Source organism: Heteronotia binoei, chromosome 9 (genome assembly GCF_032191835.1).
Source record: "Heteronotia binoei isolate CCM8104 ecotype False Entrance Well chromosome 9, APGP_CSIRO_Hbin_v1, whole genome shotgun sequence".
In the NCBI taxonomy this organism is placed as follows: Eukaryota; Metazoa; Chordata; class Lepidosauria; order Squamata; family Gekkonidae; genus Heteronotia; species Heteronotia binoei.
Genome location: NC_083231.1, coordinates 89,460,081 through 89,485,652, shown reverse-complemented (window position 1 = coordinate 89,485,652; position 25,572 = coordinate 89,460,081). Strand labels below are relative to the sequence as shown.

The window sequence follows — 25,572 nt, the reverse complement described above, 5'->3', positions numbered from 1 at the left end:
GACATAAGTCAGCATTTTGATGACAAAAAAAATAATATGAAAAGGACTGTACAAGGACACTTAAAATTAATTTGAAAAAGTAGCCCTCATCAAATGGCTGCATTGCATATCAGCTGCCACAGTTTCTTTATCCCTGGGCACTTGTGTGCATATTGCTTCGGTTGCTTTAAAAATAAATAAAATGATAAAAAACTATGGGGAGGAAAGCAGATGTGAAACCATTTAAAACAATCAGTGCATGTGCCATCCTAGGCAAAAGCAAGCCAGGGATACAGGTCTCCTGGGGTTTGTGCTGGGAATATTCAGAAGCAGTGCTGCAGTTCTGGTGCTAATTTCAGGGAACATGGTTTGTTCATGGTTACCACTTACCTTCTTTCAACACCTTCTTTCTCCAGGTCATTTTTAAAGGTGAGAAAGGAAAAGGAAGAACCGGTGAAATCGGATTGGATGATGTGAGTTTGAGGAGAGGCCACTGTTCCCAAGACCACTAGTGGTACCGACAGACCGCCAAAGGGTGTGCTTTGTATTTCCCCATGCCTCCTAGGTGGGGGGGCCAGTGGGTTGATGACTACTTCTCTCATTTGTGTGCTTTGTGGGATCCATGGAAGCTCCATCTGGTTAATGCAATTTTTTTGAAAGGTCAAAGTAATATTTCGGTATTTCCATTAAGAGTTCTCGTGTTCACATTGTACATGTGAAAAGGATATCCATGTCCTTCATAAAGAAGAAAGTGTCATCAAAAAGGACTCTTTGGCAAAATTGGCCATTTCATTTGTGTGTTTTCTACTTTGCTGACTGTACAGTGGAACTGGTTCACCTCTGCCAACTGAAACTAACTCAGGCTTAGACTTAAGCTTTGGTTGTTCTACTGCCATTCACTTTTAAAGAAGGGTGTTCATCACAGGTGTGTTTTATATATATGTATATGTATAAATAGCATTTATTCCTTATTATCAAGAGACAGTTATGATAGAGTAGGCACTGCATCCCTTAATATTGGTAGTGCTGTGATCTGTATAAATGTGTATGACTAATGTATTTATACGTGTTGTGTATTTACAAAATCTAGGTGCAAAATAAATGGCAGCTGTGCATGCCCAACCTAGACTAGAACCTACAAAGACTGAGAGCTATGGAAGGAGCTGTCTCATCCTGACCTCCTGTCACCTCACAAACAACTAATGGCTTTTATTTTTTAGGTTGCAAAAGCCACCAGATTATTTTATATGCTTGCAAAGTGACTGATCAACAAAGGCAGAATCTTCTTTATGTGCACATGAATGCAATGGCAAGCTAGATGCAAGTGGCCTTCTGCCTGTAGAGGGGAAATCACTTCTAACGGAAAACAATGGCTAATCCTGAACCAGCAGGGCACTTTTTTTTATTTTAATAGTCACATGGCAAGGAAAGCTGTGTGCCTTCCCAGCAGAAGCTACAGGCAAATGAATTGCTTTGGGACAAGAATGGGCCACTTTGAATATGGGCTGCAGTAGACAGACATCCAGCTGTTGTATACATCACTGTGTTGCTCCAGCCACCTTCTTTTTGCTTTGATCTGCTTTGACAACTTCTTTCCACAGGTGATCTGAGCTGCATAAGCAGGATGAGACTGGAGTTCTGTTGTTGCTGAAAGTAGTAGTAGGAAGTAGTTATACAACTGTGCAGCTCCCCTCATTCTGCTTCTCAGCAGCAATGAGCCCTTCATAGAGTTAAGAATTCCATGATCTGGATAGTATTTATCATCTTCATCACATTCTGTTGCTATTATCAAGGTAACAATGATAAGGGTACACCCAGGAGAGAGCCAGTTTGATGTAGTGGTTAAGTGCACCTGGACGAACTGGGTTTGATTCCACACACTTCCACATGCGCCTGCTGGTGTGACCTGGAGACAGTCACAAGTTCTTTCAGAACTGTTTTCTCAAGCAGTTCTCAAAAGAGCTCTCTCAGGTTTACCTACCTCACAGGGTGTCTGTTGTGGGGATGTGGTAGGGGAAGGAGATGGTTAACTGCTCTGAGGCTCCAAGTGAAGGGCAGGGTATAAATCCAATCTCTTCTTCTTCTTTAAAGTTTTGATTTGAGCCTCTGTTGCTTTTTCAAATGTGGCTTTCCTCTTCAGCCAACCCAATGGCTGTAGTAGAAATGTCAGAAACAGCTGTAGATTCCTGCAGCGGTCTTCCTCTTATGTACATTTAGCTTTGATTGATTTCAATCCAATTAAGTTTTGTAATGATAAATGGTACACTTAATTGAGGCAGGCTGAATTTCTCTGATTCAGACACTATCTGAAATGGTGAAAATAGATTTATTTTCATTTTAGTAAGTTTTTTTTAGACCAAATTCCATCTTTATATTTTATGATTTTTTAAAGGTATAACTGCATTTGGATATTGATTTATTGCAGTGGCACAATATTAAAACTTTATAGCACAGATGAAAGACAATGGGCACTGTTCTGCAAAAATTAATCATGACTCTTTTCTGTTGAAAGTAAATGAACAGGGCTTAGTTGCACCCAGGGCTTTTTTTGAGCAAGACCACACAGGAATGCAGTTCCAACTGACTTGGCATCAAGGGGGTGTGGCTCAATATACAAATGTAATCTACAAAAATAACCCTGCTTGATTTCACTAAGAATTGGTTGCAATTGATATTTGCAGAATTGTGCTCAAATATTAGATCCAGGTTCTTTTTGTTTTGTATTTAAGCCAATAATATATGAGTGCTGTTAGCTCAATGTATGGTCTGCAAAATGTATCTGACTAAAATCAAAGAACATATTCCACCTCAGTCTTTTGTCTGAAACCATGATATCAACCACAAATTCATTTAGATTCTCATAGATGCTTACCACAAGTCTTGAACTCTTTCCCCTTGTACGCTGCATCATCATCATCATCTGATTTTGAATCAATTCTACAGTACAAAAGTAGTTTGCTACACTGATACAGTTTTTTCCTGAAGGGAACTTATGAGATCAGAAGGAAAGGATGCCTTACATTTGACTGAGCATGAGTTATATTTTATTAGAATAGACAGTTCGTGTAATGTATTAAATTTACTTATTTGCAGTTGTGGTGCATTTTATAAAATGTAGGAACTCTACTTTTTAATCTGAAATAAGGAGCTGTTCCTTGATCTAAGAAACAACAGGCAAGCCTGTTCACAGAGCCTTGACCACTGGTTGGAGTTGAGGGAAGGATGAAATTTAAAAGTCTGTATGATTACAGGAAGCTAATCATGTGTGTTTACCAGATGGAGGAAAGTCATTTTCATGGATTTAATATATTGGCAGTATTAAAATATGTATTATTTCTTGGGCCCATGAGGGCAAATGATCTTGCCATCAGAAGTTCATGTTCTGTATTGTAGTCTTAGGGCCAAACTAGGTATGACAAAGGAGATAGGTGTCTAAGATCTCTCTCAATTTTTTACAATCTTTTAGAACTAATTAGTGGCCTCATGTGGCAGCTTTGAAGACTGAGGAAATGGTGCTAAGTAGTTCCTTTCCTCCACAAACCCCTTACCTTCCCCACAGCAAAGCTGCAGTGAGTACCACAGTGGCAAGTGGGGGGGAATGACTGGTACAGCTGCTTCTCAAAGAATATACTCTTTTGTTGTGCCAACAAGACTATATTGCACTAAGTTCAAATGGAACACATTATCAAATGTACTGTAGGACATCTTACTGGCTAATTATTTAATGTGCTTTTAAAGAACTGTTAACTTGCCTTCCCAAACTGACTCAAAATAAAAGTTATCTTTGTAAATATATGGAGATTGATCCAGATTGTCAATTGTTTTTTCCGTTTGCTTGTAAAAGTAACAGTGAACCCAGTTCAGTTAATAAATACATGGTTATTAAGGTTGCAGCCATTCTCTGAATTAAATAAACTGAATGTTATAAGCATTCCTAAAACTGGCATAATCTCATTCCTGTTTTTAACAGAGGTAGGACTCAAGCAAGAAAAGGGTTAAGTAACCACCACTGGATAGACAGTCATTTCCCCAGTTTCTTTGATGTGCATCATTAAGTCTGTGGCTAGATTCCTTGAGAGACTAAACCAAACACAGAGGCCAAAAGGCCATGTTTGCTGCATCTAGAGAGTGTGGAAACAAAGCAAATGTGGAAACAAAGCTCATTACACTAGTGACTTGTGACATAGTTTAAGATGCTTTCAACAGCTGTATTCATTTAGAGGGTTCATCCTACAAAGGGGAAAATTATATAGTAGTTCTTCCCTGTTATACTGTATTAATTTTCATGGGTGCAGCATCCTCTGGAAGGCTGGGCTTCAGAGATGTTGATCCAAAGCAATGGATGGGCAGTCACAAATATTACACCACACAGATGCAATTGCTTTCTGCTTCACAACACCTAAAATAAAAAGCTTTTCCATTGAATTATTTTTCCCATTCAGCTGCCAGTCATTAAGCACACAGTAATCTGGTGTAGAGACACCCAGTCATGTAGGTGTAAACAAGCGCTATGTTGCAAAGGCACTTGGAATACCAGGTTATATTATGTGTACCCCTCTTCTGCAAGGATGAGAAGTTTCATTTACCCTTTGGAAGAAAGTGCTTTGGAGGCTTGTGGTTGTGTTGTGCTGTTTGTTTTATTTACATTTTTTAAAAATATATAAAAATATATACCAGCAAATCTGCCATCTCCCCTCCATGTCAGATCTTGAAGAAAGAAAGAGATTCTTGGTGCTTCCTCCCACTGCAGCAGGAGCTCTCTCTGGCTCTTCAGCCCTTCCTCATTAAGGAAGGTGCTCCAACCTCTTAATCATCTTGGTTGCTCTGCTTTATACTTCTGTTTTAACATTTTGATTGTTTGCCACTGCAGGAACCATGAGTTGAGTTGAGAGGTAGCATTAAAATGTTTTAAATTATTAATATAGTAGCAGTGATAGAAGTAGTCAGGATATAGCCATTTCTGAAGTGTTATGGTGCAAAGGACATTATTGTATTTATCCAATGCTGCTATAAGTCCCCTTGATTTCTCCACTCTAGTGAAGCAGGTATACATTACGGTTGGATTCACTCTCAGAAATACCCACTTGAATTATAACTACTCTCACACATTGCTTTGTGTGCAAAGTGATAAATCTGCAGATCTTTTTCCTGCATTCAAGTGAATGGAGGAGGCTGTGCATGCTAGACCCTTCATGTGTTTCCTGGAATAATACATGGAGGGCTCTAGAAAATGTTGTAATCATTTGCTCTAAATACTTAATCAGGGTTCCTCGCAAACATATATTAGGCATATGTTATTACAGTGAGTAAAATTATAGGTATGTTAATACTAAATATAGTATTGGGAATTGCGGGCACCTTCAGTCTCATTCTTTTATAATTATAATATTAATTACTTGATTACAATGTGGCCAATATTTATACAAAGCACCTTTTATATTGATGGTTCTGTCTAATAATATACAATTAACATATTTTAACATATCGTTCATGCCTTCATCTGAAATTAAGTTGTAAAAGAAAGACTTGTGTACCTTGTTTTTTCATACTAGCTATGGAAGTAAATTATATCAAATGCTGTATTAATATATTTCTGTTTTTGAAAGATTGAGGAATGTGTTGTCACTCATCTAGTTTTGACCATAAACATACATGTGACTTTCTTAATACAATTTATTGTTCCTCTGGTGGAAAAATATATGTTATCATAAAACTGTCCTGTGTACATTCAGTCATATTCTTTCCTTATAACTGTATCCACTTGACTTGTAGAAATGCAAAGTTCTCCTTTTAATTGCTCTACTGAATCGTCACTGCTGAAGTATCAGAATGTGCTTGGTTTTAGGATTATCTTTATCCTCCTCCTTGCAAGCTTTTAGGAAAAAAAATGTTAATAGGCTATGGCAGCATGTTACTGAAGGAGCCCAACTCAAGCACAATGGAACATTTTCACAGGTAACCACTTCATTACCTCTTAGCTATATTCACATATCTAGTAACATTTATAACACTGGATTGGACCTCCCATCTTTAGATATAAGATCACCTGATGCAAACCAGGAAGGTGATGAGGGGAGCTAAAGAGGTATCGGGAAAAAGACAATCATCAGAACATACATACTCCAAAGCAGATGTGGCTGACAAGCAAATACACAAAGAACTAAATGTGACCTAAGACATGTCATTAGCCAGTTTGGTGTAGTGGTTAAGTGTGTGGACTCTTATCTGGGAGAACCGGGTTTGATTCCCCACTCCTCCACTTGCACCTGCTGGAATGGCCTTGGGTCAGCCATAGTTCTGGCAGAAGTTGTCCTTGAAAGGGCAGCTGCTGGGAGAGCCCTCTCCAGCCCCACCCACCTCACAGGGTGTTTGTTGTGGGGACGGAAGGTAAAGGAGATTATGAGCCGCTCTGAGACTCTTCGGAGTGGAGGGCGGGATATAAATCCAATATCTTATTATTATTTCTTGTGACTGTGACTGTTCCTTGCCATTGTTTCCCATCTGCCTTTGTCCTAGGCCTATTATGCATGGGTGTTTTCCTTCAGTTTCACAGAGCATTTCCATTGGGTTTTCTTTGTCGTTCTGCATTGATTTCACTTCCTTCAGTACTCAGTTCACTTTCTGGTCATTGTTTCCCTGGATTTCCTGAGAGTGCCTTTGTACTGATTTTTCCGTTGTTTTGCTTCCAAGCCAAAGGTAATTTGAAAGCATACAGATTCCCTCAGATCCCACCCCCCACCCTTTTGCCACCCCTTGAAGGTCACTCCCCACTCACACTGAGGTAATACCACCCACTCTGCACCTTCTGCCATCCTCCCCCCTTCATCAGTGTACAAACTCCCATTTTCCCCTCTTTTTAATTTTTTCACAAGCAGCATGAGTCTAGCAATATAAGACTATTGCGCTAGTCTCAGATCACTGAATTAAAAAAATTAAAACGGAGGTGGAGTTTAAAAGGAGCTGCACAAGGTTTAGTCCCCTGCTGGTATTGACTTGAAAGGGGTATTGGAGAGGAAGCAAACAGCAGCATCCCCAGGACAAAAAACAAAATTGGTGCTGCATGCAAACAAAATAAAGGGGGAGTTCATCAGTGGGGGAATGAAATTGATGTAAGATGTAAAGAGAGAAAGGCACTGGGATGGGAAGTCTAAAGCTTTGAGAACATTTTTCTCTTTGGTGCTTTAGTGAATAGTTGTGGGGGGAGGCATTTTGGCAGTCACGAAGCCTAGCGATTAAAACTGTGGCTGAGCCACATGGACCTTCTGCAAACCACAAAACTTAAGAATCATTTTTGATCGATCCATTTGGAGGAAGAGTGCAATCCACACAAGACAGGCTTGAAAAAACTGCCAAGATCTCAACCAGTGTGCAGGATCAAATTAGAAATCACAAAGAGAAAACCACACAAATTTGCAAGGAAGGGCAGGATTTAGCATCACTATGCCGCTGTGCTAGGGCATTGGTGAAAATACTCCTCCCCCCCTTTTTTCAATTTAGTGACACAAGATTAAAAAACCTCTTCAGAGCTTCTGCCAGAGAACTCCTCTCTCATACAAATTGCAATCCTATACAAAGTGTGGTGGAGTTGCAGCTGACTTTGCACAAGCACACACACACACACACACACAGGGACACACACTGCCAATGATCACAGCTTGCAATGTGTTCTGTACACTCAACATATTTCCCCATATTATGAGATTGTGTGACTCCCACTTTTCACGTGGCTGATAACACAGCAGAGGGTCCCCCAGTGCTCCACAATATGGAAATAAGGGTTCAGCAGCTTCTTGTCAGTTTCAAAAAATAAAAATAAATCTCAATTTCAACATCAGTTTCCCCCCTTTGCATGCCTGCTTTTCATTCAACAAACTAATGCCAAAATGCATACACAAAACCTGAACCACAAGGATTTCAATGGAAATGGAAGGGGCTTGCTGGATGCTACTGTGCAGCTGCATAGGCAATTGCATTTAAAAAAAAAAAAAAGTTGGACACCACCTTCACCCATCACAAGTGATGTTGTACCCCAGTTTAGAAAAGTGCATTTTATTGCAGAATAAATACACCAGAGGGAAAAGAATGGTGTGCAAGACAAGCACAGAATCTGAAGTCAAGATTAAAGGCTTACTGCTCTGAAAATCTACAGTAAGAAGTGCTTGCATAATGGGCCCTTGGCAAGTTAATAGTGGAATCTGCCTTCCTTTTTCTCCTCTCTTTACAAATTGCCCTTTCAGATGGCTTGTGTCATCAGCTGTGATCTAGTGCATAAAGGCATGTAGCATCCAGCCCTGGCACAAAGGACAGCATTCCTAGTTTGGGAGTCCAACATATGAAGTATGTCACATCAGTTAGAGATGTTGACATAAGGATTCTGAGCAAGAGACATCTTAAGTATAAAACAATGTGGTTGGTCATTTCAAGATTTATTTGGGAGCTGATATGTGAGTAACATGGCTATGCAGGCATTTTCATGTGGTTGATAACTCATTTAAGAAATAACATTTTGGGGGGGGGGGGAGATTTGGGACATAAATGCAGTAACTGTGATAAAAGTTATAAAAGCCACCTTCTGATATAACTTGTCCAGGCAATGGCATGCCCCCCAAAAAATAATATTTAAAATTGGCCACACTCCAGCACAGACTTAAATGAGTTTAAGACCCTTGATTTCAATTAGTTTAAACATGCTTAAGTATGTGTTGGATTGCAGCCAATATTTATTTCTCTTTATTTACATTATTTATAGTCCTCCTTTCTCACTGAGACCCAAGGTGTGGATTACACAGTGCGAGTCAATATGGTCCACATAATGGGACAGCTGATAAGCAGCGCAGTAGGATTTGGATTGCAGAAATCTGGAACTAAAATAAAATTTAAGAAATCCTGAAACAAAGCCTTAACATGATGTGCCAAATAATATAGCAACAGACCATACAAACTATACATAGTAGTGTAATCCATAGTTTCTGAGACGTCACAAAGGATGCAAGTTTCCAAGTTGCAGAGAACCCACCATCCTTAGCAAAAACACAAGAGATCCAGTGTCACAATTTGAATCATGCAGGATAGTGACTTTGGGTGGCAAAATGTTCTTACTGCTGGGATATGCAGTGCCTGGGGTATAAGAAAAGAAGAAACTCCTGCAGGGGGCAGGATGTGGGAATCTCATCTGGTAGGAAAGGTGGCTCTCTACATCTGCAAAAATGTCAAGAGATGCATATTGTCTTAATATGCAATTATGCATCTCTGTGAGTTGTGTGCCCCCGGAATAGTATTCTTAAACTCTATCCATCTTTTTCATAGGATCTACAGCTCTCTCCCCCTTTCTCTAGCTATGTAGCTAGCACAATAGCCCTGTTTACAAATCACAGTAACACATGCCTGCACATGCATTTATCACTTTGTAAGAAAGAGCCAATGTGCATTCACTTTAGAAAATAAACTGGGGACCAGTACCTGGATACATGTGGGCTTTAAATTACACATTGAACTATACATGCAGATGAGAGTTAATGCCCACATGAAGAAAAGTCAAGTGTATGCTGTATATGGATTTACATGCATTCACTGTAACTTGTGAATAGGGCTATTGTCTCTATCCAGTATGCTAGTTCCTTGATATAATAGCTCCGACTCTTGATCTGTTTGTGTGACTGATGGTGTGTACTCACTCTGCCCAGACTTACCAGGCAAGATCTGCAGGCACTGAGTGTTTCCCAGTTCCTGACATGGAGATGGCACATCTTGGCTACCTCTACCTTATTGACACTGTAGCCCAGGGATGTCAAACGTGTGGGTTCCTATCAGGCCCCCGAGCAATTGGTTGTCATCTGTTTCCTTCTCCCTTTCTCTTGCTTCCTTCTGCATAATAGCTTGCTTTGCAAGGCTTGCTGAATTGCACAGGAGCTACAGAGCAAAACCTATATTTTCTCCATTGGCTGAGGCTCCTCACTTGGGGAGAAAGGGGATAAGGCAGAGCTTGCTTTGCCAGGCTCTCTCAATCACACAACAGAGCTACTGAGTCAAGTGTCTCTCCTTTCTATTGACTGAGGCTCCACCCTACCAGTCCCCTAGGGAAGGAAGGAAAGAACCACAGCTTCCTTTGCCCAGTTCTCTGGATTGCATGGGAGAGATACAAAGAAAGCACCTTTAAGACTAACGAGGGCTAATGTTTTAAGCATGTTTTAAGTTTTTTAAAAAATATTTGTGTTTATCTGTGTCCTTTATAAAGTTTGTATCTCTGCTACCTAATCTTAAATAGATACACACATGGCCTGGCCCAACATGGCCCGGCCCAGCAAGGTCTCATTTATGTTAGATCCGGTCCTCATAACAAATGAGTTCGACACCCCTGCAGTGTAGCCACTATTCTTCTTGACCTTTCACCAGACTAGCAATGAAATACAACTGGTAAATCATGGCTAGAGATGTCAGTGGGATGCTTAATACAGCTGTCCTTAATTTTTAGTGAAGGATATAGGGAACAGTTGCTACATTATGACCATTTTCGCACACAGCTTACCTCGCAGTCACAATCCTGTTCCCTCCGCAGCGTCTGTCGGATTTCCCACCATCTGTGCCGGAGTTACAGGAAGTGCCGCGGCTTTTGCGTAGCAAATGTAAACTATATTTTCCAGGTGTACTTTGGTGCCTTGTCGATGCATTATGTAAATTAACCTGGAGACAGAAAAAAAAATAGCTTCCTATCCTTGTTCTGGAGTGGGCATCAATTTACATAAAAACCAGACGCATTGACTGAGTAGCCCTTATGGGCACTATTGAGCAGGAAGCGACTGAGTAAGGTTCTGCTGCCTAACACTGTATTGGTGTTTTCCTAGTTTGTAATGAAAATTTTGATTGGTTCAACAGTGGTGCTGATTACAAATTTCTTCAGGGAAAGCCTCTAAATTAATTGCATATTAAGACATTATGCGTCTCTGTGAGTTGTTTAGAAATTGCCCATATCCCTGCAGGGTAAGAAGGGGGGGAGAGTTTGGCTGTTAGTTATGAGGCATCTGGCAAAATGAAGTGTGAGTTAGAATGCAATTCATCAGAGAGAATAAAGTTTTCTGATTGAAGTAGCTAATTCTCAGCTTAGATTTCAATCACTAGCTGTCAGGCCAACTGAATTTATTTGGCGTGGGGGGCTGGACCATAGCAGAATTTATGGTGGTGTTTTTTCCATAAGAAGAGTAATAAACTCCTCCTCCCCCCCCAAGCCTCACATAAAAGATGTATTACAGAGGGAAATCTTTAGTGTGGTTTTTGATGAGCTGGTTGTGGTTGTTTTTCCATTGTTACCAAACCACCTGGGCAGAACTTCTCTGTATAGTTTCCCCCCCCCCACCTTATCTTAAAAGAAACAAGGAGGTTTTACATCTTCCCTTCTAACGGGGTCAAAGAAGGCATTTTTATTCTGTGACTGGATCAAATTTAATATGTACGTATGCTAAACCCTTTTAATAAAAAAGAAAAGAAAATCCCTTTAATCGCCAGTGGGTTGATAATGTGGCCCTGCTGGCAATAAATTAAGAAAAACCATCTTAAATGTGCAGAACATTAAACTGCCAAAGTACTTGGATTGCTGAAGCAATTAGAAGCTTGACAGAGATGTCACTTGATGAATGATGTGATCAGGAATGCCTGTGCTACATCTGTGCACAGTGCAAGATCTGTAATTAAGCAATGTCATGAAACAGTGCATCCAGATATGGCCCTCATTCTCACATACTTGCCATTTTCCTATATGGCTGGTGTAGGGAAGGAAGCACAAGATAGTTATTTTACCTGTGGCAAATGTGGCTATGCTCTGTGGTGTGGATGCAATTATTACAGCACTTCAAGTGAATGTTTATTGCTCACAAAATATTTCTCATAGTGAGGAACTAGCTGGAGACTGGATAGAGTGTCAGTCTGCAATCCAGGAGATCAGAGTTCAAATCCTGATTGCGGTTTCCAAGTGACATAGGTGCATCTGTTTACTTTCAACATAATCTATATCTCCTGCAATTAAATTATGATAGATATTGCAAGGCCTTTAAGGGGTACAATATCAATCTAAACGTATTCTGTGCACAGGCACACATTCCCACAATGTATATTTCTCCCAGGGACAGCCAGTCCCACCCATCAGCAGGGCAAGAGAGCAAGGTTTTCCTGACAGCAGGTGTTCAAATGAGGTGTTTTATGTCTTCCGCACAGGAAGGAATGACAGCCATTCACTAATATAGGAAATAATAAAGGGGTCACTTGAGGACACAATTGCTGTGGGAGCTAGGCTTCAGAAACCAGTCTGCTCTTAGTTGCAAACTTCCACTTCTAGATTTCTACACCAAAAAGTGATGGAATGTTAGCAAACAAGTTTTTCATGCATATAGTTGTATCTGTCTTAGGCACCATAATTTTTATAATGTAGGTTGTGGGTTTTTAAAAATATATTTTATTAAATTTTAGATCTGAAATCTTATTATACAGCTAGTAAAATTAATAAACAAAATACAATCATAAATACATACTCATGAATTGAAAAACAATTAGGACTGTCAAGATTTGTACATAATAATTATACAATTAAAATAATATATAAACAATAATGTTTAAAGCCTTACATAAAGCAAAATGCTACTCAACATAATCGTGATGCTATTACCAATGTAGGTTGTGTTTTTAACTATCAGCAGCTTCACCAACCTTATGGGCTAGAATTCAAAATACTAGAAAAATCAGTTTTATTAAGCAACCAAAAGGTCATTGCTGACCATTCCTGCTGTTTATTTGTTGTTCCAGGGTCTGCTGTGACAAAGCAAAACGTTATGATCTGACATAATGAAATCACAAAAGTTTTAGTGTTTTCCAATCAGTTTTATTGTGCAGGCTTTTAACACTTTGTTGTTGGGATGTCACTTTTTTCCTCCATGTTCATGTTCACTACAAGAGTTTTCTTCATTCACTTACGTTAGGTTTATCTGAGGCACTTGTTTCGGTATTATTTGCTTCAGTGGTTTCAGTGTAAATAATTTCCAACTGGAATGTCTTTGTTTTCCATCTCCAATAGATGACATTTTCAAGGGGTTCACTCTGCCCTCTTGCCCAAGGGATCATCTATGCCAAATTTCAGAGAGCTTGGATAAGGGACTCAATTTCATATGCAGTGAAGGTTTATCCATAGACCTTTTTAAAATACTGTAACATCAAGAAAGCTTCCTATCCAAGTTTTAAGAAACACGGCACTTCTGTGACTAACAGTATTCTCATCGTACAGAGCTGCAGAGGAAACCAAATGGACCCAGAATTATGATTCCAGGCAGGTAGCCTTGCTGAGCAGAAAGCTGCTTGTAATTGGCAAGCCAGGCCAAGTTAAAGACAGAAAAAGAATTATAATACAGCAAAATATACAAAAGCAGCAGAAATGAGCATTATAGCCAGATTAGCATGAATCCTAACACAAAACAGGATACCACCAGCAGTACAGCTTCAAATGCCGACTCTCTGAAAGAAAAACATGATAGTATCACATTTGATAGCATTATCTTGCAGCTCTATTGGGACAAGAAATAATGGCTCCAGCAGGGTTACCTAATGAGTCCATGCCAGAGTCAACACTGGAAATCAGCCTCCTTCTTGCTAACAAAGGATACAAACAAAGATCCCCAAATTCCAAAGGCCACACATTATTCTATGGCAGAAAAAACAGAGTGAGTATACATGCTACAGACATAATGCAGACTGAATAGTATTCCCCTTTCCTTAGGGAACCCTGGGCAGCATGGCTCTGTTACATTACACCTTCACAAACTTTCAGCTCCCAAGATATTTCCATTATAATAGTACTAAAATGTACAAGTTCTTAATGCAGCTGTGCCTTCAGTATGGTTAGCTCTGGGCTGGAAAATACCTGGAGATTGTGTGTGTGGGGGGGTAGACTTTCAGCAGGGTGCAATGCTGTAGAGTCCACCCTCCAACACAGCAATTTCCTCCAGGGGAACTGATTTTGATCATCTGGAGATGGAGTGTAATAGCAGGAAATTTCCAGGTACCACCTGGAGGTTGGCAGCCCTAGCCTTCAGAGAATACTGTTCTTGGGTATGGTCAGAGGAAAGGGAAACTAAAGGTGCTCTACTCTTCAGCTGCTTCAGTTAGAAGATAAGAACACGCCTTTAGAGGGAGGCTGTTCAAAGCTCTGCATCTGAGATCTTGATGCTGTAGTGTTGTTTTTAAATTATTGAGATGTCTTGAAAGACCATAAAAGGATTAATTAAAGCTTTTATATCCAAGGGTGTGTATGGGACAATTAAGTGCTGATCCTCGCAGCCTTTCTAATTAGCAGGCAGCAGCTCCTTGAAATAACGTGCATCTCACTTGGCAGATTTTTCTCGATTTGCCTTTTAAAAATAACATACTTCTTTGCCCTCAGGACCTGAAGAATTCCTTAATCTTTTTTTCCTGGCATAAGTGACCAACTTTGCTCAAGCAACAAAACAAACAGGAATAGTTCGATGTGAACAACTGAAACATTAGCATTTTCTTCTACTACCACAGCCATTTTGCACTTCTCATGTAGAATGCCAAATTACCTTTTAAAAACTAATTCTTGGGGCTGTTGTTTTTTAAGCATTCTGTCAAACACACTCATGGTATTATTATGCTGTTTCTCTCACCCTGATACTTGCCTTCTACTCCAAGAAGATTAGCCAACTGTCAAAAAGGTTTTCAGCGTCTTCTCTATTTGGCTTGCCTCTGCCTAGACTCGGCTCACGAAAGCGGGAATGTGTTATGACTGGCGGCAGGCCACCTTGCTGAAGCCAACAGAATCCTTGTCTTGTGCCATCTTTTGCCATTCACCTGCCATGAGAAGGTTTTCAGGAGCATCACTAAAGCATCTGAATCCTGTTTCCTGCATTTCCATAAAATCCACTTCGAAGTCCCCTTGCACCATTCTTCAACCCATCTTTGCTTCACATCACCTCTAGGTTAGTTTCTTTCACAAGTTGATGCAGTGCATTTCACAAGGAAATACAGAGTGTAATTCATCAGTCACTGGAAAACGGGCAGGTGTGCATCTGAAATAGCAGGTGAGGAATGGTAGCGCAGAAGCTCAATCTCCAGTTGAAAGGGTCAGGTAGTAGGTGATGTGAAAGACCTACACCCCAAATGCTGAAGAGCTGTTACTGATCAGAATAGATAACATTGACCTTCAAAGATCAATGGTCAGGCTAGGGCTGGACTTCCTGCTAGGTAACTTAGGTGATCGCCTAGGGCACCACCAGTCCAGGGGCACAGAACTGAACCACTGGATTCATTGGGTTTTCTTTCTGCTTTTGCATTCCAGGATGCAAAATCAGGAAAAAGATTTCCCTTCATGCCACTCAGAGTTTCTGAGAGGCACAGTCAGTGGGGCTTTCTTCTTGCTTCTGCACTCTCGGCGTGCAAAAGCAAGAAAGAGATTTTTTTTCCCCCACATCTCTCAGAGTCTCCAAAAGGTGTGGGCAGAGGGGACTTTCTTTCTGCTTTTGCAGCCTGGGGTGAAAAATGAGTAAAAAGATCTCCCACACACACCTCTTGGAGTCTCCAAGAGGTATGGATAGCAGGGTTTTCTTCCTGCTTTTGAACCCTGGGGTGCAAAAGCAGGAAAAATATCTCCCCCCTAGCACCTCTCAGAGTCTCTGAGCAGCATGGGTGGTGGGGCTTTCTTCCTGCTTCTACACCCTGGGGTGCAAAAGCAAGGAAAGGATCTCTCTCCCCCACTTCTCTGAGAGGCATGGGCTGGCAGGGCAACCCCTTCTCTGGGGTTGGGCAATCACTCTCTCCATTGAAGAGATTGGGCCACTACTGTGGCACAACTCTAGAGAAGGGGTTTAAAGTATAAAACCCCTCCTTTAGCATCATGCTACAGCAGCAGCCTAATCTCTCCATTCTATCCTATGTCCCATAGAATAAGATAGACTCCATTCTATGCTATGGGCCATAGGATAGAATGGAGAGATTGGGCCACAGCTGTGGCATGACCCTAGAGAAAAGGTTTAAAGTTTAAAACCCCTTCTCTTTCATTGCACCGCAGCCACAGCCCGATCTCTGCATTTTGGCCTATGGACCCATAGGACAGAATGAGCCATCACTGTGTGACAGCAGAGAAAGGGCTTTAAACCTTAAGCCCATTCTCTGTGGTCACACCACAGCCACAGCTCGATCTCTCTATTATACCCTGTGGGCCCATAGGATAGACTTGGTTATCAGTGGGGGTGGGGGTGGCACAAGTGGGGTGGCACCCTTGCCTAGGGTGCCAAACAGTCTAGGTCTGGCTGACTATAAGGCAGCTTTCTGTAGTAATTTGATTCTTCAAAGAATTTTGAATTGCTTAACCATGAAGCGAATGTCAACAATGAGTTAACTGGCAGCTGAATAGGGTCCTGGTGTGTTTACACAGACTTAAGCTGTAGAAGATGACCTAACTGTAGCTGTAAAAGATGACCTAACTGTTGCTGACTTGCAGAATCAAGAAGAAAAATACCTTGAAATCAGGGTGGGTGCTGCCATTATCACTGGAAGAAATCCAGTGAAGTGGAGTTTGAAACCACAGTTCTCCTTCCTATATTTCAGCAAAATGTCTGAGTCTTTATTGCTGTGTGACCAGAATGTGAGAGCAGGAATGCACAGGAACACAGTTCCTGCTGACTTGATGTCAGAGGGTGTGACCTGATATGCAAATAAGCTCCTGCTGGGCTTTTTCTACAAAAAAGCCCAGTGTGAAACAATGGTGATGTCAGGGGGTGTGACCTAATATGCAGATGAGTTCCTGCTGTGCTTTGTCTACAAAAAAAGCCCTGGGGACCACCTAGCAGCTTCTTCTTCCCTTTAACCATTTTGCCTAGCATAAGACAGGAGCACACCAGCATTTCCAATTCCACTGGGTTTTTCTCTTCCAGCAACTGGTTTGTGCTTGTATACTTTTTTTGGAGACATATTACTCTGTTTTCCCTTGCTGAAGAACCACATCATGAACATGGGTTTGCATTTCTTTTAAAAACCAACTCAGAGTACTATGAACAGACCTAAGCAGCTACCCCTGCAATTTTTGCATGTTTAATGTGCTGGATCAGGTGGAAGCTTCTGTATATTCCAAAGTGATAGAAGAACTAAAGTTAGGGTTGACAACCTCCAGGTGATGTGAACTGAACATAATTATACACCATGATATTAGTAACAAAAAAAGTGTAAGGATTCAAATTATTTACTATATTCAATTAATGAGTTTCTTACAACAAATTAATTAAAATAGTGCCTATAAATCAACTCCTTATCACATTCCTACAGAATATTGTGCAAAAGTTGCAATAGTCCATTCAAGTCAAACAAGAATACCTATAATCAGAGGCACCAGACCTGGAACAGGCTTCCTGTGGAGTCAGTACTTTTCAAGCAGCACAGTCAGTACTGTAGGTCTAAATGCTCCACTCACAGTCATCCAACTCGGCCCTATGGCAGGCCTTCGAATCCCTCTTAAGATGCAATTAATATGGGATAGAATTTATGTGCTATTTTTCTTATCTTTCTTGTTTTTATCTCTCATGACACCAGCTGGCCTTAGGACATTGTTTCACCCTTCGGCTTTATCAAAGATTCCAAGATCTCTGCAACAAAATCATCTCACTGTGACTGTAACTCTAACATACACTCTGTAGGTTCGTATTGAAAACTTATCAGTAGATTATCATTTTAAAAATTATCTGCTGCTTGCACTGGAGAACAGGCACTGCATCCTGAGTAGGCTCGAGTTCATGCAAGAGTTGACCTCTTGCCTGTTACTGTTATTCTGTTACAGGACTCATAAGAACATAAGAGAAGCCATGTTGGATCAGGCCAATGGCCCATCCAGTCCAACACTCTGTGTCACATAGTGGCCAAAAAAACCCCAAGTGCCACCAGTGGGACTAGAAGCCCTCCCACTATGCCTCCCCCCCAAGCACCAAGAATACAGAGCAACACTGTCCCAGACTCCTTTGTATTTTAGACTCAATAACCCCAAATGGATTCCTCCTGTAATACTAATAAACATTCTGGGATTAAGACGGATATAGACAAATTGGAATTGAGGAGGACAACAAAGATGGTGGGTCTGAAGATCAAGTCCTATGAGAAAGGCTGCTGGGTACGTTTAGCTCGGAAAGGAGATGACTGAGTGGTGATATGATCGCCATCTTCAAGTACTTGAAGGGCTGTCATATAGAGGGTGGTGCAGAATTGTTTTCTGTTGCCCCAGACAGTTGAACCAAAACCAACAGGTTGAAATTAAATCAAGAGTTTTTGGCAGACAGAGAGGTTCCTCAGTGGAACAGGCTTCCTCGGGAGGTGTTGGGCTCGCCAACCCTGGAGATTTTAAAACAGAGGCTAGATGGCCATCTGGCAGCAATGCAGGTTCTGTGAATTAGACAGATCATGAAAGGGAGGGCAGAAGGGGTTGCATCAGTGCTTGGTTCTTGTGGCTCTTTCTTGCACACCCAGGGAGTTGCAGGTTGTCAGTTTGGAGTCAGTCAGCCATTTTCCTCCAGGCCAGTTTGGCAAGGGATTCTGAAGGTTTTTTTGTTTTGTTTTTTTGCTGTCTCCTGCACATTGAATAGGTTCTGTGGAGGTGTTTGTGGATTTCCTGCATTGCGCAGGGGGTTGTACTGGATAACCCTGGAGGTACCTTTCAATTCTATGATATCTCTTGATGAACAGCTCTAACTGTCATCTAGACCCTTAGCTATTCAGGCTTTGAAAGCCACAGGGAGAAAGGAAATTATCCAGCTTCCAGAACTCCTCCTCACCCCAAGAAAGAATGTTATCCAAATAGTTGTTTATTCATTTTTAGTGTTACTATCTCTAACGATACACAGATAATATCTCTACATGAAAGCTCACATCCTGAATAAAACTTTGTTGATCTTAGAAGTACCATGGGACTCTAATTTTGTTTTGTTAATATCTCTATCCTCATTTGCACATCCAGTTTTTCACCACTCAATTGTTGTGAGGTCTTTGCCACACAATTAATCTTCAACTCTATGAAAAATACCTGCCACATAAACCCTCTGTGTTTTTGTTATATCAAGAAACTTTAATTTCTTGAATTCCTAAAAAAAATCTTGCTATTCATCTCAGTGTGTACAATTGCAGAGCATAGATAATTCAGGGCAAATGACCTCTACAATCATTCCAGAAAGCTTAAATTCACAGGGAAAATATGAATGAAAAATATGGACAGTAGATGGCCTTTTCTGTCTGTATTTGAGATAATGGTATACTGTTTTCTCTTCTAACTCAATCTGGAACCTTTGTGGCTTCCCTGTGCTATGCTGGAAATGACTCAATACAGCATTTGTGAACATGAGATTCCTGCTGTGCAGGTGATCTGGCTATGTCAGTCCAGAAATTTCTCCTACCTGTTCTGGGGACAGAAAAAGATAGACTGAAGCTGATTCACATGTTAAAAAGTTCATGTAGAAGACACCACACAAGTGCATTGGCTCAGACATGCCCCTTAGAATTCCATGCTGGCAATTTGAATCTCAGGTGATTCACAGATTGGGACCATGGCCCATACAGAGAAGGGTCTTAAGCCTGTTGCCCTGCAACACACCTGACCCAAAATGCCCTCAGGGAACCGCTATTTTGATCTGCTGAGAATCTTGCATGTGTCAATGGCCACACATAAATTTCCCCAGTGGTGCAAACTGTGGCCAGGAGCCACCATTTCAGGTAGAGAAAAATACCACTTCTCCCTGCATACTGTGGTTTCACAATCTGGCCCTTAAACACTTGGGGATTCAGCTTCGGCATAGAATGCCAAGAACGGACATTGACAGTCCTTGTATTCACCTTGTATTCATGGACTTTCCAATGTGTGCATGTGTTCCATGTGTGGATCAGCTCCCTTCAACACTAGTAGGGTGATATGTTCAAAGTGATTATAAGGATTCCTTTGTGGACTGTAGAAGGTTATGATCGGACATAAAGGAGTAAACTATTATATTTATCCTGCTTTGCCTCCAAGGAGCTCAGGGCAGTGTATCTGGATCTCCTTACTTCTCACAAATACCCCATAAGTTCAGTTGGGCTGCAAGAGAGGTCCATTTCACCTCAGTAAACATGAATCAGAGTGGGGATTTGAACTTTTATCTTCCTAGTCGTAGTCCAAACACCCTAACAACTACACCACACTAGTTCTCTAAGGTGTATAAAGCCCTAATCATATTAAGGGGCCCTGAACTTTATATCTTGAAATTATATCCATTAGAACTTTATATCTTGAAATTTTAAAAATCAGTATTTTGGAGAAATTGCACAACTCTGATTAGAACTCAGGAATTCATGGAAAATTTAGATAGTAATTTTCCAAGTGCTTTGTTTAGCTATTCGTTGAATCATCTTCCATATTGAACATTTGAATTTTGACATAAATTCACATAGCATGGCCTTTTTTTTTTAAGCGTTCAAAAACATTTTGCATCCAGAGGTTCTTCTTACTATCTGGGCAAAGGAGTGTTTTCTCTGCAGGGAGCTCTGAATGAACTATAGTGGAAACCTATTTATTACACTCCCCCGTCTCAGGCTCCTTCAAAGCAAAAGCTAAATAAATTAATCATCTCCAGAATGTGGAAACCCAACGATCAGGGGTAATTTTCCTTTACCGAAAGAGCTTTTAGTGTTTTTCTCCACTGGCTCTCAATATTGCCTGGCCATTCAGAAAGAGCTCTCCTTTCCATCTTAGTTCTGGCAAACAGAAAGAGGGTATTGTTCTTGGTTAGTCAGTGCATAAGCGATCTCTATTCAATTTCTTTTAGAAAACCATAATCTAATTAATGTACTGAGAAAGAAGAAGGCTGGAAAAGGAAATTCTGGGGTAGCTGCCAGTATGAATATCACTTTTGTTTGAGTCTAAGACTTGTGAGAGACTAAAGAGAAGTTAACTGGATGGATCCTTATCATAGTCACATAACGCTGCCAATCAGCTGTTACTCAACTGGTTCAACAAGTATTAACCATCTTCAAGATATGGAAAGCCCAAAAGCTTCCAAACCTTTCAATCAAAGGTTATTTGATGTTGGTTTTGCCTACTAGATTTGCCCAGTGTTCCCCCCCCACAGATTTTGCAGGATGGTAGGATAAAAAAGCAAAATTATTAAGAAGTCCAGCAGTACATGAAGAGCTATCAAAAGTTATTCCAGCATGAGCTTTCATGAGTCATAGTTGACTTTATCAGATCCAGAGTATACACCAATGGGAGATATAGTTACATATTCTGTTACAAACAACAGAAAGGTGGGAGTGGGGAGATTTACAAAGAGAGGCCAGTTAAGAAAAAACAGTCCATCAAACAGAATTAAATCCATTCAGAGAGAATAAAGACCACTCCTAAATGGGCAGAGGAGGGTAAACACAGAATTAGAACTAATCAAGGAAAGTGCAGTGTGAGATACAATCAGCAGAACTACTAACCCACCATGAGCCTGTTGTATGGGAAGGATGGGCTAAAAATCGAATAAAATAAATAAAAATAAATAACAAACAATAAAAGAGCTACAAAGTTCAAATTAGCAACAGTTTGAGTTTACAATGAGATTGAGAAGCTTAAACAATAGTATTAGGTGGGCCAAAAGTATTAGTGGGGCAACAGAGATGGTTTATATTTAAATTCAACAATTAATAAAACCCCAATATTTTTCTTTATGGTAGAATATTATTGGGATTTTTTGAGGGGAGGATTTGAGGGCCTCCTCTTGTCATTGCCCATCTCAGAGTAAACTCAAATAACTCTGTAGCCAGAAAAAACATTTAGGGACTGGCTGAAATTACTTTATGAATTCTCTTCAGTAGGCTGCCTTTTGCACAGTATATTATCCTAGTATGGTTATATTTAGCACCCCTGCCTTTCAAAGGTGGACTCTCATCAGGAAGGAGATTTTGAGAGTGGTGATTCAAGGCTGTGTCCTGAGCCAAGTCAATATTTTTATCAATTAGTTGGATGAAGGGATGGGGGGGGATCTGTATTAATTTTGCCAATGACTCAAAAATGGGAAAGACTAGCACCTTAGAAACTAACCAAATGAAATTCATCAATGCGATGTTCTGCATTTAGGGGAAAGATAAAATACATCTCTGCACAAGATGGTTAACACCTGGTTGGCATAAATACATGCATACAGAACTATATTGAGATCTATAGGCCCTCTAAGGGCCCATCCCACTCTTTGATTCTATTAATAAAACTCTCCCCCTTCCAACGCCCTCACCTATTCTCTCTGTACTGAATGTTATCTCAGGCACACAAACAATGCCATACCTAGCAGCTTAGAGTTTTGTGTCTACAGCACAGAAACAAAAACAATAGACTTTATAGCATTATCTCAGATCTGTGACACAAAGTAAAGTCCTGCCAATCTACATCCCAACCATGAAGACCAAACAAGGCAGACTAATGCACGATAACCATTCTAGTCTTTGATGAACCAAACATAGAGCTTGGACAATGTGCTGTATTTAATGAGTTCAAATTTTAAAACTTCATAAGAAAGGCCTGAAACTTGGAAATAATTGTTGTTATCTGGAGTTGATGATACAATTTGACTACTGGCCAGAGTTCTTTTAAAGCATAGGGAGAAATAATGGGATGGGTTTAACCAACCTCTTTCCTCCAGCATAAAGTCTGGCTACAACTGCAGGGAGATTTTCAAAGGGATTAGAAGTGATACACATGGAGAGACTTTAAGAAAAAAGAACTTCTGAATTATGCTGACCTGTTGGTTGGACCTAGTCTGAGGAATTTGGGTGAGAAAAACCAAATCACTCTTTTGATGATGATAGAAAGACACAGCAAGAATTAAATAACTGATGATTTGTTCTCTTCAAGGTACCCATAATGTTTGGAGGTGCTTGTGATAGAGAGGAGCTGTCCCACTCCTGAAGGGGAAAGCAGCCACTCACTTGAGCCTATGGGAGCGTGAATCCAGCATCCAATCATCTTTGAGAAGAGGAATGAAATGTTGGAAGGAAACACAGCAGGAGTTTAGTTCAGGTCTGCTTCAGGAAGAGTAACTCTGCGTAGTAGTGGGGCAGAGTAGTTTGGCTCTACTTCTGGCAGAGAATAGAGTACCCAGTTGTCAAGCCTCTCTCTGACAGTGATATATATCACAGGTACCAATGTAATGATAATATACTACAAGATAAATCACCGGTGAAAAATTCCACTTTCACGCTTACAGTGTGTACATGTATTCTATTTAGTGCAATTTATAAGAAAGTTTAAGTTTATAAACAAGCATGAATAATGCAGCTACTCAAAGCTGATACACAAAACCAAAACACAGTGTCATTTTCTCCCCCAAGCATCCTTGTAATAAGCTTTAATCATCAGGCAGCTGCCACTTTTTTCAGTTCATAAGTCTGCAATTTGGGTGGAGTCTTTAAGTGTTCAGCTACAAAAATCAAACTGAGAGAATAAGGAACCATATCCCCAGAATCTTCCACGGTTTCATGCCTCTGCCCTTCCTCAGCCTTTTCTCTTGAAGATGCTGTTTTTTTTACAAAGCCACAGTTTCTCTATATCAAACACAGATCAGCATATATTACTCAAGGTTCCTGTTTCGGGCTACAGGCTTCACGAAGGGGGGGCATCGCAGGGGGAGGTGGATGGCAGGCAGCAAGGCTGCCTGGGGCACTATGTGCCCTAGGGCCGGCCCTGGCAGTGAGCAAACCTTGAATCTTTTAGTCTGACTCTTGGGAAAGGGCAGGCTGGTGTGCTAGGAATCCTCTCTCTCTCTGAGAAAAAAGGGAGTGAATCCCACCAAGTGGCTGGTTGGTAAAAGCCTGTTTATGCTTGGAAAGTATTAAAGAAAGTTAAAACTACTCTCTAACTTAATGTGCCTCATCCAAGTTTCTCCATTGTCTACTTGGACACCTGTGCTGCAGATCTGTTCCTGAATTGTCTGTAAATAACCTAAGTCTTCTTTGTGGTTAATGTACAATTCCTGCCTTAGTGACCTCCATCTTCTGCACCACAAAACTTACTTCATAGCACCAAACCCAAAACCGAGACTCTTGCTACCTTGGAATATTTGCTAATTGAGTGGAATATTTATAGTTTAAAATACACCTGATTCCCCTAATATCATAAGAGGCTGTGTGGGTCCCCTCAGAAACAGCCTGTGACAGCGGTCTCCTCACTTTGCCTATGATAAGACTAGTTCCATTTGCAGTCTGTGTCACAGATGGGGATTTGTCTTTTATTAGCGGTACAATTTGTATGACTCACTTTCTTATATGAAGAAAGAGAAGAAAGACTTTATGGAACCCTTCCCTTGTGACTTACATGCTTTCTGTATATTTCTTATTGCTATAACATAACAGGACAGGGTCATGCTCATGGCGTCAGCTCAAAGCCTGTAGGCAATGCCGTAGGATAGAACAAAAAACTTTCCATAAGTACACTGAGTGCAATTTTATGAATCAGCATGGGCTTAGAGTTGAAATTCAGCTTCTGCACGTGGCCAGTACTTTCAACAGCAGCAGCACCAACCTTTGAGAACCAGTTTAGATGATCAAAGAAATCACATGGTGAAGTCCTAGATCATATAATTTCATTTGCAGGTGGTATGTACATGTCTGAATGCTTCCTATTAAAAATAACCCCAGGATATATTGACAAGCATCAGAATGTAGGCTGCCATTTTGGAGGGACTGAGGAGCAAACAAGGACTGGTTCCAGGTTTGGGTGGGGTGGAAGGTGACAGTCCTGGGCAGACATTTCCCAGGCCACCTCCCCTCCTCTGTCTGCCACCAGGCACTCATGTCTTCCTTCCTTCCTTCCCTCCCACCCACTTACATGCCTCCCACCTGCTTGTGTGCCCTTCCTTTGTCTGCTCACAAGCATTCCCACTGCCCAGGTTCACAGCTGTTTGCAAACCCTTCCCCAGTGGCACTGGGCAGTGCATGCAGCAGGGAGCATGGGTGGTGGAGAAGTAACAAGTCAGTGGGTGTTGGCAGCAGTAGGTCCTGCCAGAAACCCTGGCTCTTGTAGATGCCTCACCCCAAGGTATGCTGGCATTTGACCTGGAGCAAACACTAGGGTTGCCAATCCCCAGGTGGAGGCAGGGGATCCCCTGGTTTGGAGGCCCTTCCTCCATTTCAGGGTCATCAGAAAGCAAGGGGCAGGGAATGTCTCCTGGGCATTCCATTATTCCCTATGGGGACCGATTCCCATAGGTATAATGGAGAATTGATATATGGGTATCTGGGGCTCTGGGGAGACTGCTTTTTGAGATGGAGGCACCAGATTTTTAGCATAGCATCCAGTGCCTCTCTTCAAAACACCCTCCAAGTTTAAAAAAGTTTGGTCCAAGGAGTCCAATTCTATGAGCCCCAAAAGAAGGTGCCCCTATTACACTGCGAAGGGTTAAGCAAAGATTTAAGATTCTTACACTGACTTTTGATTTGCGAGCCCAACGTTGATCTGCTATAGTTTAGGATGCTTTTTCGTTCCTCTCATTCTTGCTAAAAAACCTTGTTCTTTTGACCTGCTGATCACTAAGCAACCTTATCTCAGTCAAGGGTCCATTC

General features: G+C 40.9%; 1 protein-coding gene across 10 annotated transcripts in view; it reads left to right on the top strand.

Annotated features, from left to right (window-relative positions):
* Positions 1-632, top strand: part of NPNT (nephronectin) — an 80,900-nt gene extending 80,268 nt beyond the window's left edge. For all 10 annotated transcript variants that reach the window (XM_060246978.1, XM_060246970.1, XM_060246974.1 and 7 more), the window contains one exon: positions 396-632. In XM_060246978.1, the coding sequence (XP_060102961.1) occupies positions 396-491 (96 nt within the window). In that variant the 3' untranslated portion in view covers positions 492-632. The remainder of the gene's footprint in view (positions 1-395) is intronic.
* Positions 633-25,572: the final 24,940 nt, after the last annotated feature.